Source organism: Parasteatoda tepidariorum, chromosome 4 (assembly GCF_982258835.1).
Source record: "Parasteatoda tepidariorum strain Cologne lab strain chromosome 4, Ptep-v5.0, whole genome shotgun sequence".
Classification (NCBI taxonomy): Eukaryota; Metazoa; Arthropoda; class Arachnida; order Araneae; family Theridiidae; genus Parasteatoda; species Parasteatoda tepidariorum.
In genome coordinates, this window is record NC_141758.1 from 63,908,549 (window position 1) to 63,924,265 (window position 15,717).

The 15,717-nt window shown below is 31.5% G+C and overlaps 1 protein-coding gene across 1 annotated transcript in view; it reads right to left on the reverse strand.

Annotated features, from left to right (window-relative positions):
- The window catches only part of LOC107438629 (acid-sensing ion channel 4-A-like), a 37,151-nt gene extending 34,755 nt beyond the window's left edge, over positions 1 to 2,396 (reverse strand). Inside the window, exons 1-2 of the mRNA XM_087161242.1 lie at positions 2,244 to 2,396; positions 1,040 to 1,312 (exon numbers count right to left, since the gene is read on the reverse strand). Coding sequence (XP_087017368.1) covers positions 1,040 to 1,312; positions 2,244 to 2,269 — 299 coding nt within the window. The 5' untranslated portion in view covers positions 2,270 to 2,396. The remainder of the gene's footprint in view (positions 1 to 1,039; positions 1,313 to 2,243) is intronic.
- Positions 2,397 to 15,717: the final 13,321 nt, after the last annotated feature.

The following is a 15,717-nucleotide window of genomic DNA, read 5'->3' on the forward strand; positions in this document are numbered from 1 at the left end:
GCTGTGTTCCCTAAGACACCACGGATGAGGAAAAATAATTGTCGAAATAACGAAATATATCTCCAAACTTGTTGGACTGGGGTCACTGCATTGGGAGGCGAGCGCTGTGTTCCCTAAGACACCACGGATGAGGAAAAATAATTGTCGAAATAACGAAATATATCTCCAAGCTTGTTGGACTGGGGTCACTGCATTGAGAGGCGAGCGCTGTGTTCCCTAAGACACCACGGATGAGGAAAAATAATTGTCGAAATAACGAAATATATCTCCAAGCTTGTTGGACTGGGGTCACTGCATTGGGAGGCGAGCGCTGTGTTCCCTAAGACACCACGGATGAGGAAAAATAATTGTCGAAATAACGAAATATATCTCCAAGCTTGTTGGACTGGGGTCACTGCATTGAGAGGCGAGCGCTGTGTTCCCTAAGACACCACGGATGAGGAAAAATAATTGTCGAAATAACGAAATATATCTCCAAGCTTGTTGGACTGGGGTCACTGCATTGAGAGGCGAGCGCTGTGTTCCCTAAGACACCACGGATGAGGAAAAATAATTGTCGAAATAACGAAATATATCTCCAAGCTTGTTGGACTGGGGTCACTGCATTGGGAGGCGAGCGCTGTGTTCCCTAAGACACCACGGATGAGGAAAAATAATTGTCGAAATAACGAAATATATCTCCAAGCTTGTTGGACTGGGGTCACTGCATTGGGAGGCGAGCGCTGTGTTCCCTAAGACACCACGGATGAGGAAAAATAATTGTCGAAATAACGAAATATATCTCCAAGCTTGTTGGACTGGGGTCACTGCATTGGGAGGCGAGCGCTGTGTTCCCTAAGACACCACGGATGAGGAAAAATAATTGTCAAAATAACGAAATATATCTCAAAGGTTGTTGAAACATCTAAATCAGATTTTTATATTTAAACGTGTGAATCAGAACAAATGCTAACATTTTTGAATAAATAATGAGTTGAGATAAATTTTAACACTGTTTAATATAACGGCAAGAAATGGAAATGAACAATTTTAGTATTACCCGTTGTAGTTGCATATAGTGAATGCTGGTAGTTCTGTATCAGGATCATTTGTCACTTTCAGGTCAACAACAGTTTCATGCCTCCAGTAAATGTCCATAAACTTCAGTGACTGGTATATGAAACCGCTCAAGCTCACTATAAACACAACACTACGTATTACTTTCTTCGAAAAGGTACCAGCAGTACATATCTCTGGAACTCCGGTAATCAAGGAACCCTTAAGAACATGGAGAAAGAAGTTAGCGAATTGACTTTTCTCCTTTACCTTCATTCTGAAAGAAAACAGTTAAAAAGTTGTAGTACTAAAGGATCAGAAGGACAAAAAAAGAAAACAAAATGTTCTTATGACTTAATTGAACCACACAAATAAATATTTCACAAATTTCCCCAAACTGTGCTGAATTACAACACAATGCTTGAAGAAACCTCATAGCTTACTCGAAACCGTGGAGATTTGCACCAAAAACGCAGCCTTAAGCGATTTAAAAATTTAGCTTATCTTATAAGCCCTTCGATCTTATTGCTTACACGTAAACTATATTTATTTTTTTCCATAAACGCTTTCTTAAACAAGTTGAAAATTCTGTTTATCTTAATATTTTCCAAACCCCTCCTTTTTGATTGCTCGTAAATTATCGTGTTTAACATCAAATGCTCTATTGAACAATGTGAAATTTTGAACTTATAGTTATTAATTAGTTTATCGTTATTGTTAGCTCATCGTTTATTTATTAGTTATATAGCCCCAAGCAATTCATTTTTATTGCTTACTTGAAAAATGTGATATTTTTTAAAATCAAAAAGGGTCTCTTGGACAATTTGAAAGTTCAGCTTGTCTTTATATTGTCCAGGTCTTTTAAAAAAAACTGTTTCACCAAAAAACCTGACTTGAACAATTTGAAAATTCAGCTTCACATTTTGTGAAAGCTCTTAAATCTTTATATTTATTCGGTAGTTAAGGTGTATTTCACCGACAAAAAAGCTTCTTGGATGGTTTGAAAAATTAGTTTATCACTATATAACTATGTTAGTTCAATTTTATTACTAACTCTGAAATTGTGACGTTTAACCTCAAAAACGCACTCATTACGGAAAATTAAAAATATAACTTTTTCTAATATTATCCCAATATAATAGAGAATAATTAAATAATTTGAAGTTTGAAATGATATTGAGAAAGTAATATTATTTGAACTAACTTACTTCCCTTGTTCTCCATTACCGCACATCTTCGCAAAATTTTCAGTGAATAATACACATAAATATAATATAGATGTGAAGATTCAAACTTTTGTTATCAAAAGTAAAAATGAAAAACAAATCAGAAATTTAGTAGCTAAGGCAAATAAATATAATACTGCTGAATAATAAAACCGAGATGAACAAATAGCATTGGTTGACGATCCATTTTTACACATTAAACTTTTTTGTAAATGAAAATCGAATAACTTAACATATGAATTGAATAGGATTCAATCTTCTCAAAGAAACGGAATTTAGAATTTAATTTATGAACCCCAATAATGCTGCTCTTTGAAATGAATAATCTCTGTCAACAATATAATACTAAATTGATCTTACTCACGAAGGCAATGAATACAACAATAACTCCCGCTTTTATATTATACAAGTCTGTTTTTTGCTACTTTTGCTTTTGTCTCTTATCTGTTTACGACATGGGTGACTAACACGCAGCACGCTAAGTTTTTTTTCTTTTTTTTTTTAATTTCAAAAAAATTTATTTAAGAACTTTTTAAAACTTCTTTCGTGAAAAATAACTATAACTTCTCAAGTGATATTCCATTTTAGAAATTTGTACCTCAATGTAATTTTTTAAACTGTTTTTTGGTACAAGTACTTGATTTCGTTAGCATTTACAAGAACTGAAAGTTTTTTTCCACGACGAACTTTCAAAAAATAATATTTCCAACAAGGTTGCGTTAAACGTTTAACGCTATATTTTTATTAGCCGGGAAATCACGTGGTAGGATCCAGTTTTCCCTCATTCATTTCCGTATTGTTTTGGTTCTCACTAGCATAAAAATAATAAAATTATTGGTTTTCTATGAATATTTTTTTAGTTTGATTTGATACACATATAATTTAATAGGGTAGTATTTTATTTTCAAATTTAGTGGATAACAATCGTAAAAAATGAGTGAAAAATGTCCCACAGACAATGTGACGGATTTAAGGTTATGTCAAGGTACGTCTCTTGTGAATATCAATTTATTGTTAGGTTTTCTCTTCTGAAATTACATTATGACGCATTCACATACATTATTAATACAAATACATTTTCCAGGGCGAGACGATGAAGCAACCACAAGAACTTCCATTGGTTCAAGAGGTCCACGAGGGAAAAATGCACAATATTACCGTGATTACAGAGCACGGAAGCGAGCGGAGCAGGAAAAAGAGTCGTTGAATAGAACTATTGATCCTTCTACGACTTCTACGATTAACGTCGCAGGTTGCGAAGTTTAACTTCTTCCGCGCGGAGGGACTCCACGCACTATTTTTTTCCCCCGAAAGTAGCCCTTTTCTTCAAAAGATAGGTTACTGTATGTGTACGACAATAAAATACAACAATTAAAATTTTGCAAAGGTCATTTACATTTTAAATTTAGTTATTAATTAAATATGTTACATATCTACTAAAAACATTAAGAAATTGGATGAAACATTTTAAGTTAAATGAAATATTTATGACCTATCATATAAATGCACCCCTAGTTCAAGCATCCTTTTAAATTCCTAGGAATGACTTTTGTCTCGCTATTGAACAGGAAATAAATTAGAGGTGGATAAAAAATATTTTGTAACTTTGATGAGGGTCTGGACTAATTGTCTTAATTTTGCTTAAATACATCATAGTTTCGTTAAATTGTATAACATATTCTTAGTCTAAACAATTTTGTAGTTTGTAACAAATAATAGCAATGCTTTTGAATCTATCTATATTGGCAATAGTATCAAACTATACGCATGGCGTCTATAAAGTATCAAAACATCCGATTGTTAAGAGTGGCCGAAGACTTGTTATCGAGTTTGATATCATTGAATAAATCGAGTTGTGATCGAGTCTAGTATCATTGAATTAGATTTTTTTATTCGAGATGTATTTGTTGTGATATCTGACAATTTCCATACTTTTTGAACACCCTCGGTACTCCAAAATAAGACATGTGGAATAACAAGTTTCCATAAAAAAAATCAGTACCTCTTTTTGTACAGGGTCGGGGGTTGATCATTCTCTGGTTCAGGTCAAAATTATGATCTGCGGATTGATGAAAGGTGTGTAAACGAGGCCTCCTTTTAAAACGGGTTGTGATGTATAGGTGTGATAAAATCGTAATCTTAGCCATTGGTAGAGTCATTGGAAAACAAAAAGGGGACTACTCTTTCTTAAATTTGCTTGGTTCTACCAAAATAAGCGCCTAATTTGCTGGTATAGGCAAATGTCATTTGAAACAATAACGACGATGTCAAAAAGAGGAATTGTAATAATTATATTTGTAATGTTGAAAACAACACAATGATCACATCAATGATAAGTACAGTTTATACCATTATTTTTTAATTCAGCACAAAAACAAAATACTATATTTTTTAAAATTATGGAACATAAAATCGTTCAAATTAGCTGTAACCTAAACATGGTGCTAAGTTAAACCACATTATTTAACGAAATAACCTTTCTTATACACGATACGATGGTTTATTTAATAATGGTTCAATTTAACATTTCAGTAAGGTTGCTGGTAGTCAGTATTACTGTTCAGTGCTGAATGAATTTTTCGGAAATTATATTTTTTAGTAATAACCATTATTAAAATTAAATTGCTAAGTCTAAAACGATGAGCCACTAGGCATGCCTTATTCATCGCAGCAATGATTTCTCTCATTATTATCGAAGGAAAAAAACATCAAATTATATTTTTAATAGAAGAAATGAAATTCATGACAAAATGCACCTGGTAACTTTAAAGTGAAGGAGGGATAGATAATGAATAGAAGATTTATAGCAAAAACTAATTTAAAAATTTATGGGTGATTCTCACGAAATATGACAATTTACAGTTTCTTGCTCCAAGATCTAATACTATAATCCTAAAAGAACATTTTTTTTAAATTTTAATAAATAGCATTGATGTAAGTATTTTAAAATGACCTTGTACTAGCATTGACTGTTTTGTATATTAAAAAAATTTAATTGAATTCAAAGTGTCATTTTCCTGGTATGTCACAAATAATATTTTCTATAATAACTAGCTTCAAAACTTCCCATAAGTTTTTCAATATCTAATTTTTTTTATCTCAACTGTTGCAAGCATTTCTAGAATGTATGCAGAGGGTATTATTTACAAAAACTTTGTTGAAAATAATTTTTTCTGACAATAATTTGTTTGTCACAAGACAATCTGTCATTTTCCTGGCTACTTTTATTTAGTGATTTATAACCAAAATAAATAGAGCCAGCAATCAATATCTTATGTTAATAGATTGATTAGAATACCATCCTATCTGAACAAGTCTAATTGCCTGAATAAAGAGCCAACTTTCTGGTTCAAAACTTATTTCAAAAATTTTTTCAAGGTGAGTAGGTTTTTATGTTGTCATTTTCCTGTCTTCTTTAAATCATTAATAACATTAACTACATAGATTTACCTGAATTATTTCAAGAAATCCTGTTGTTTTTTGCGGAAAGTAAACATCTTAGGCCGAAATGTTAAATCGAAGTAAAGTTAAGTGCTATATAATGGCACATTCTCATTATCCTGGCTGTCATTTTCCTGGCTTATGAATACCGGGACATTGAAACAATTACAAGGAAATTTTTAAACAGTTGAATGTAAAGAGAGAAAGCAAATATTAACCTAATACCAAGTTTATGTATGATTATAATATGGTTGGATGTAATCAAAGTTATTTATTTGTTTAATGATTGATTATTATACGCAATTTTATTCTGTACATATCAGCAACAAAAACATTTTTGATTCTTTCTACAGTGGATTAACGAATTAATTTAGGCAATTCATGGTCCATCTAACGCAAAGGCTTAAGTTGCGTTACTTACTATTAGCTTAAAATAAGTGTTTTTTTTAAACTTCTAAGCTAATATGTCATTTTCCTGCCATTCAAAATTTGGTGAATTTCTATTTTATATTTTTTCTTGAGCAAATGTCAATAAACTACACTGCTGTCTGCAACATATTAATAAATGTAACTAAATAAATATACAAAAAAGAAAGATTACTTTGAAAACTTAAAATTTGAAGAAATTTTTTGTTCCGAATTGTCATGTTTCCAAAGAATCACCCTTATAATAATGAAAAGAAAAAATATGACTATATTTTGTCCCTAACAACGAGAAAATATATGCCAGTAATGAATTAAATGAACTAAATAAGTCATATATTCTGTTTGTCCGCCATAAGAAAACAATGGGAGTTAATATAGCACAATAGTACAAGTTCCTCAGTTAAAATAGGGGTAACGTATAATCTGAAACAGATCAAGATTCTACACAATGGCATGGCCATGTCACAATAAATTCTATTAAAGTCAGCCATCTTCTTGAGATGGACTGGCAGTTATCAGGTTACACTATTAAAACGAAAAATACAATGCTTTTTCAGATTTAAAAAAAAAAATTAGTTTCTAAACTGTCTATTTAATCGCAATGCAAGGTCTGTCTATGCATTTACGAGTTACGGTGGCATGCGTTTGATAGTTATGGTTATATGCATTAAAATTTTACGATGGCATGCATTCAGAAGTTATGGTTACTTGCATTGAAAGATCGCGATGCCATGCATTTAGAAGTTATGCTAATACGCATTAAAAGGTTAAGATGCCATGCATTCAGAGGTCATGGTTATATGCACTAAAAGATTACGATGCTATGCAATAAAAGATAAAGTTAGAGATATCGCGAGATATGATTACAAATTTCTCTATCTCTGTTAATTGCTTTCTTTCTGATAAGATTCTGCCTTACAGAGAGAAGGAATATAAAAATCAATATTGTGCTCAATAGGCCAATATTGTTGTCGATGTCTCGTAACTTGTTGAATAATTAATGAGTTAATTGTTTCTAAAAACTATTCAAATTTTGTATGAAAAATACCAGCTGTATTAAAGCGCATTGCATTTTATTAACTTCGATTATTACTCTAAATTTATTCATTTCATTTGCGTTTTAATGGCACAACAGTAGGATGGTTATTTGGTTTCACTCAATTAATAATTAAACAATTGCTTTTGAATTGTATTAATGCAATGCAATAAACTGGAGCATCTTTAGAAATTCGTGCATTACTACATTCAATTGTCTTTTTAAATCGATTGATAAGTCACGGATCTCACTACAAAATTTATATAGGCAGTCTTTTTTTTCTGCTGACAACAGAAAGAAAACAATTAGGAAAGTGTTTAGAAGTTAAATTTACATTCGTATTTATTTCTGTAAGACATTAGGGCAAGCCTATATACAACTTATACTTCGCAAAAATACCGATTCTGATAAATCAAGAAATGGGAAAACGGTATGTTAAAGTATTAACTATGTTTTTCTAATATACTTTATTCAAATACAAGTTTTTAAAATAATCTTTGCATTTCTGAAACATTTAAAATGAAGGATGAATGTTTTAAACTACTTTCGAAATGTTATTGAAAAATTAAACTTATCTTTGATATTATCCGATGCAATTCCTTAGATTGATCCAACCAAAACAGAGTTTGTTTCATCAGCTCTTTTATTTGTTGCTGAAAAATTACAAATGTCTGCAGTTTATGTTCTAAAACTGTATGTATAGTTGTAACTGTATGTTATGTTCAAAAACAATATAGTTGGTACATTTAATATTCTTTGGGCTTATGTACTACACTAAAAGTAAATCAAGTAATATTTTAAATGTATTTTCTTAAAACTATATATTTCCCTATTTCATGAAATTATTATTGAATCTTTGGAATCTTGAAAATCCAAATGCCAAAAAAAGGAAACGATGGTTTGAAAAATCTGTAAATAAAGTTGAAAAGAAAGTAAGATGTAACTATTGCTGAGTTCTGCTTAGGTAGTTAAGTATTTTATACACACTAACTACATAAATTAGTTACTATCTGCGTCAACAGAGGGCGTTGATATGAAAATATGTAAAATTAAATTTTCAAAATAACCATTTTGAACAACAACATGATACAATATGAGGACAAAATTCACGGACGTCTGAGGAAATATTTCGATTATAATGGACTAATATACAGCAAAAAATATTGTGCTAGCTTCAAGTTTGAGTTTTTTCAGTCAGCAGTGTCATCTGTTGGCAAACTTTGTCACGCAATTTTTAAATTTTTTGAGACTATTGTTTTTAGTTCCCCAAGCAAAGCATAGAAAATTCTAATTTTTCCCATTTTTCTCTGATTAGTTTTTAAAATCTGCAGTAATTTTTTGGAATCTCAGTAGAAATATATTGATATTTCCTAAAGCGACTGAATTTGCAATTTGATGTGAATCACATTAAAAAGTTCTTATTTTAACTCATTTAATTAATCATTTAGTTTTTAAGCTCACGGGATATTTTTCTTGAATATTTGTAAAATAATGTTTATAAGAATATAAAATCCAACATTTAATGCGTTCAGGACAATATTTTTAATTAAAATATTAAATTATGTAAATAAGTATAGATATTTACTTGAATTTAAATATAACTTGGTAGATTTTTCTTCTATAGAGCATCTTTCCACCGTAAAAAAAATCACATTTATTCCATTATGGTTCGCACTCGCAAGAATTCAACTATTTATTTAAATGGCCCTGTTCCACAGCAAGGAGCTCTTGAAGCCTACTCCAAATTTTTTCAACTTTTAAGAAATTAATAGTTTAGGGTTAAGGGTTTTAATCTTTTAACGGTTTCAAATTGTGTGTAACAGTTACTGATGTTTTAACTGTTAAATTTTCGATTCAATACATAATTTTAACGTTACGTGATTATTCTGTATTTAATAATAATTATTTTATCAATATTTTGAAGATTTCTTTCAGAAAAACAAGCTACACTAAAAAAGTCCAATTTTTAAAGAATAATAAAATTCAGTTCACTTTTTCCAGTAAACTTAAGGAACATTATATTTTAAATGCACCAAATTCTCAATTGCTAAATGTATATTTTATATGAATTTTTAATTTGATGAATAAGAAACAAAAAATATTGTTAGCGCAGTATTTCGAAAAATTTTGTATTGAAATGAAAAGCTTGTTTTCAAAGCATTTAAATCCTACATTAAATCGTTTATTGTAACAAAAAGACAAGGATTGAATATATCTCTTCGAAAGAAAAAAACCGATTACCTTTCACCCGAACTTTTCAGCTTGTTTTTGAACGGCATTGTCAGAATAGTTTGAAGCTGGCACCAAAAGTTCCGTGCTAGGGAACGAACCCAAATATTTAACTAAAAAACTTGAATATTCAATTCATTTTTAACCACTGCTTTAAGTTTTAAGATATCACTTATCTTACCCAAAAATCATTCTATAAAAAATTATTACTTACAATATTAAATCAGAGCACAACGAGCCCGAAGAGGGCGGATATACACCACCTCCATGCAATCCTGATTTCTGATCAACTTATTAGACTTATATAGACTTAACTTATATAAACTTATATAGAGAGTTCCGAGAAAAAACTCATTAAAATATTTGATTTTTTTTCAGAATTTCGGTGAAGATAAAAAATGACTTGCGATATTCCCTTTATACTGCATTTCAGCATTCGATGATCACCGGAATAATTCAGATCTCAAAAGCTAAATCTGCTGGTCACAAAGTTGTTCTTGCTACTGTGTTCTTAATAAGCATCATAGGCTTTTTGTATCAGTTCTGGGAGTTCATGCAACTCTATTGGCAGTACAATACAGTGGTTGATATTCGTGTATTAAGCTCTAAAGAAACAACCCTACCTTCCGTAACCGTATGCAATTTGATCGGGTAAGTTTGAATGTGTGCTTTTATGCATTATTACATGTGTATTATTATATGGGTACTATTTAATGTGCATTTTAAAATTTATATAGAAAACTGTATTTATAAATGACCACGGAATATACACCGAAGAGCCATTACATTATGACCACCGTCCATCTATAACAATGGGCTCGCCCAGGTTTTCATGGTTTCTCGCCCAGGAACAATGTTTTCATGGGGCACATTAGGACCCATAATCCTCATAGAACAATCCCTGACGTCTGTAAGCTACTTGAACATAGTTGCAGACCAGGTTCACCCATTCATGGCAACAGTTTTTCCTGCGGGGGATGGTGTTTACCAACAGGATAATGCACCATGTTATAAGGGTCGAATAGTCGAGGAACATTCCAGTGACTTTCAAGTCATGTCTTTGCCCCCCAAATTCTCCTGACCTTAATCCAATAGAGCATTTGTAGTCCTACTTGGAAAACCAAATTCGTTCTGCCACGCTACCCCCTCGCAATGTGAGGGAATTGCAGGACCAGTTGGTGAGCGCTTGGTGGTACCAGATACCTCAGACTACCCATCAGCACCTTGTGTGATCAATGCCAAAGGCGGGTGCTAGCAGGTTTGAAGGCTAAAGGTAATCCTACATGTTATTAGCAGGGGGGTCATAATGTAATGGCTCTTCGGTGTACATCACTGTTTGAATCTAAATAGAAATAATTTATTTCAACACGGATTTCAATAAATACACGCTAAGTTGAATAATAAGATATCAATTTTCTGAAGGTACTAAAGCCTACCCCCTCTGCCCTAAATGCCATCTACACCGGGCTTCCGCCGAACATATCCTGGACTGTCTTGGTCTTCGCTGGGAAGATATCTACTCCTTCAAGTCAACGGGTTCATAGATCTGGTCTGACGAAGTCAGACCAGAGAATAAGCAATGACAATTGAGAATAAGCAACAGCAACATAAGATATCAGCGTTGCATAATAAGGGCATCATAATTGTGACAGCAAGGGTACTAAAAATATTATTATTTCTAGAGCACATTTTCCAAAGAGACTTTTAGCGGCTTAATTATTGCCCCCTCACTGTTGAAGATTGCATACTTTGTACAGAGACTGTTTAAAGCTACATAGAAAAGCAAACAAGAGATATTGTTAGACTCAAGAATAAATATCAACAAAAAAACAACCCTTCCCAAATCAGGAGATTCGGAAATAAAAGAATCTGTTGCTGTGATAACCAATACAACAGAAGTAAGAAGAAAAAGTGCACATGAATCAATACATGATCAATAAATTAAACTATTTTATCCAATAATTGAAGAAATTTAAAAAGCCTTATTTAATTTACTCCAAATAATTTACAAAGGATAAATTAAATTTCAATAAATCTATCCTTTCTTAATATCTTAATATCAAAAAATTGTATCAAAGCGTTTTACTTTTAGCACGATTTCTGTTTCTCAATAAAGCTATAAATTACGTGGTGCTGAATTTGGAGAGCAATTTATCACTAAACTCTTATTACAATTATTTACTAAACACCTATGGAACTCTTATTTACTAAAAACTCACTAATAAAACACTCAAGTGCAGTTAGGTATTTTACCATGATGAAAGAGGAACCAAACCGCCTACTTTGTGTTCCTTCACTACGTACAAAACAAATAAACAGACCACCTTGAATAACTTTTGATCCAATGAACGGATCTTCACATTCTAGGAATCAATCATAATGGTTTGAGAGGATGACCTCAAACATGCCAATTAATTAATGCAGATGATATTTTAAGTCTCAAAACTAGATTCAGAAACGTTCTTTCTCTGAATAAACTTGCCTTTTTTTCCGATGGGTTCAGATTTCTGAGCCTCAAAATATAAGGGATAGCAGCAATCCGGGAAATATTGTCCCAATCGTTTGGTCAGGAGAGAAATTCGAAATTTGGACACCTTAATGCAAATTTAACCTCTTGCATATTTCGCTTACTATCTCGAGTTGAACTTTTTTTTGAACATAATTTTAAAATTTGATTATCTAAACATTTACAAAATCCGAGTGAAATCGGCCGAATAGTTCCTGGGAAATCAAATCTTTAAAAAGTCGTATATTTGCAATTCGACTTCTCAAGACCTATTCCATCTATTTCAAATAAATTTTGAATTTTCCTTTCTTTAAAATGATGTAAAAATTGTGTGCCTGACAATTCAAATGCTTTTCGAATATTATTAAATAAAACAATAAAAATTAATAAATGTTGGCTAAAAGTTTTTTTTTGGATGGATTTTTTTATTTTGCATTTTGCTTTGGATAAACAAATTTTATAGTAGTAGGTAAAAAATTTCAATTCGCATAAGAAGTTCTCGCTATATGAGGAAATACACAGAAAGTAAAATTAGTATTGAGGGTCCAAACTTTGGATGGACCTCCTGATCAAATTATGGGGACCATATTTCCGCTATTGTGGCTACCCCTTATATCTTGGTGTTCAGAAAACTTATTAGAAAAAACGACATGCTAATTCGGAGAAAGTACAATTTGTGTCGAATTTCTTAACTTAGAATATCGTCTGCATTATTGAGGTCACTCCCTCGTCCCTTGAAGATCCAGTAATTATAACCATAACCATTCATTAAGTCCTGCATAACCTCTAACACTAATAAAAAAAATTCCATGAGCATTTTTTAATTTTCATTTTTACAATTTCAGACAAAACTTTACATTAACGCGTTAATCTTGAAATGCGTAATCAGTGATAGGCATGGTAAATCTGACTTCAGCTCCTTCTCTTTGGAAGCTGTCGGAAAATAGTCACACCTATTCAAACTTTGAATAGCAACATTTCGTTGAGCACTGCCTGCCTCGGCGCATCACTTAACCTCAAGGCAAAGAATATATAATGTGAGTATATATTCTTTATATATTTATATACACTTATATATTCTTTGCTCAAGGTATCACTCACTCATCGCAACACAATGGGCCTGTAATTAGGGAGCTTGTTGTGGAGTCGTAAGAGGCCATTCTCATTGGAGATTTTTTTTCGCAAGCGATATTGGAGAGTTCATCATGGGTAAATAGCTTCCACCAATCTGGATCTTATTCTCAAGTAAAAAAGAAACAGTGAGAATAGTCCTTATAAGTCTCAGTTTAAACCTGAAAACTCTCAAATTTCACTAATAGCCGCTAACCCAAAACGTCTAGACTGTTCAACGCTGGATGTAAAATTGATTGATACATTGAATCAGGTTATTGTATTTATTACTTTAAATGGATGTAAAAACATGGATGTCTGCAAAACGCACTCATTCTCCGTACTTTTTGATCACCTCTCAAATGTAATTTTAGCTTACTTGGAAGTAAGATATGTAGAGATGCTAAGGTTTTGTACCCAAGAATGACCGATGACTACCTCTGCAAACCTATAAAAGATTTGAATATTATGGGAAATAAGGTGTGTGATTGTCTACCAGAACGCTATTGTGTTGAAGGCGTATTAAAAGATATGGAGGCAAGTAAAAGTTTTTAATTGCTCATTGAGAATAAAAGTTTAAATACATATTGCACTATGCAAGTCTGCAATTTAAAAGAAAACTCATTTTCTGGTGTCCAGCTTGTTTTTGATCCCATACCAGTGAAACAGTAAAACTACTATGATTGGTTAATTTTTTTTTCTTTTGATAAAGTTCTATTGCATTCTAATTTTCTCGTTAAAAGGATTTGTAGCTCAAGTTCAAGTGCAATGTAAATGCAAAAAGTTCTACCCAGCAAAATTCTTCCTGCCTAAACACATTTTGCAGAAAAATCATTTTAAAGCAATAGGAAGATGTGGTTACGGAATCGATCATCATTTTTATTATCATTTTTTTCATGAAAATTAATATGGTATAATATGTAAGTGCAAGTTGCAAACTTTAGGTTTACCACTGGCAATGGTTGTCACCCGAAGGGCTAGCACCGTTTCTGCACAGTTTCCTCTCCTGCAGTCTCTGTTATCGAAGACGGGTAACATGGATGGTAAACACATTTTCCTTTGCTGAGCTTCAACCAAACGTTCCTTTGTTGATTCAGATTTTGTGAGGTTATTTAAAGTAAATATCAGTAGATTTGAAGTTACAATAAGTTAAATCAAACATCAAGAATGCATAATACAAAATAATATTTTTAAAAACCACGTTTTTGTAGTAGAGAATAATAATTAAAAAAATTTTGAAAAACAAAAAACGTGGGGAGCATGAAATACACTCTAGTAATGTTATATTAGTGTGTGTATGTGTGCTCTTGAGAATATGTGTATGTATATCTGTAATTGTATCTGAATGTGGATGCGGAATATGTTTGTGTATATGCTTATGTGGATGTATATGTGGCTGTGCATGTGTAGGAGTAAGAAAATGTGTATATGTACTGTTATGCATTTCATGCACCCCACGTTTTTCGTTTTCCAATTTTTTTTTTTTAATTATTATTCTCCACTACAAAAACGTGGTTTTTAAAAATATTATTTTGTATTTTGAATTTTTTTATTTTAAATAAAAAAAAATTTAATTTCTAATTTTTATTTTATATTTTTTAAAACTTATTACTCTTCAATTATTATTCTTCACTACAAGAAACGTGGTTTTTAAAAATATATATTTTCATTTAGATTATTTTTCTTAGTCAGGAGTAGTCAAGACTACTACAAGACCACTACTAAAATAATAGAACTTTCATTCTAAATTAGGGATACAAAAATCTTTTAGTTTTATGCTGATGACAACCAAAAAAATCTGGAAATGAATGAGGAAAAACTGGATCCTATCACGTGATTTTTCAGCCAATAAAAATACTCCGACAATAAAAATCTTTTCACCTGACATGTAATACTAATTTGAAATAATGGAATCGACAACAAAAGACAATCTCGAATTTTTTTTTTTAATTTTTTTTTGCTTTGTATGTCTTTTTTCTCTTCATTTTCATGCATTGTCATCCAATTCTGAACTATGTGCCAAATTTGAAGTTTGTAGCTAGTCGGGAAGTTAGTTTAAAATCGATTACAAAATTCCACCCGGACAGACATACACGAAGGCAAGTTTATATAAACGTGGTAAAATAATTATAAAATGATCGTTACTTCATAAGCAGTTTTTCAATCAACAATTTGTGATTTAAAAACTTTCGAATAACCAAAAGTAATAGATATTTTCACTTATTGGCATACTTTTCTTCATGCGTAAAAGATTTTCTCAAAATTAAAATAGCATTTAAGAGATAAGAAATTAAATAAATGACTTAAGGTAAGATATAATAGATCAATATGATAGGACACTAAGCATGATTAGGGTAGGATATGAATTTCATTTCCTTACACTAGTTTAGAAAATAATATAACAAGCCGCTTCAAAAATAACTCCTTTACTTGTGGCGAGATAGCGTTACTCGCTTTCTACAAATGATAAGGCACATCAAAACTACAAGTGAAATTGACGTAATTATGTTTGTAAACTATATTGGTTTAGGTCATACTCGATTGCACTCAAATCTCAGTTAATAGTTAAATGATAAATAACATTCTGCGATAAAGGATGGAAAATACATATATTTCAAACCTATGAAAAGTAAAAAAAAGGTAACCAGAAAATGTAAAACAATTGAACTTTATATCCAATAAATATATTTCTGCTTAGAAAAAAATTA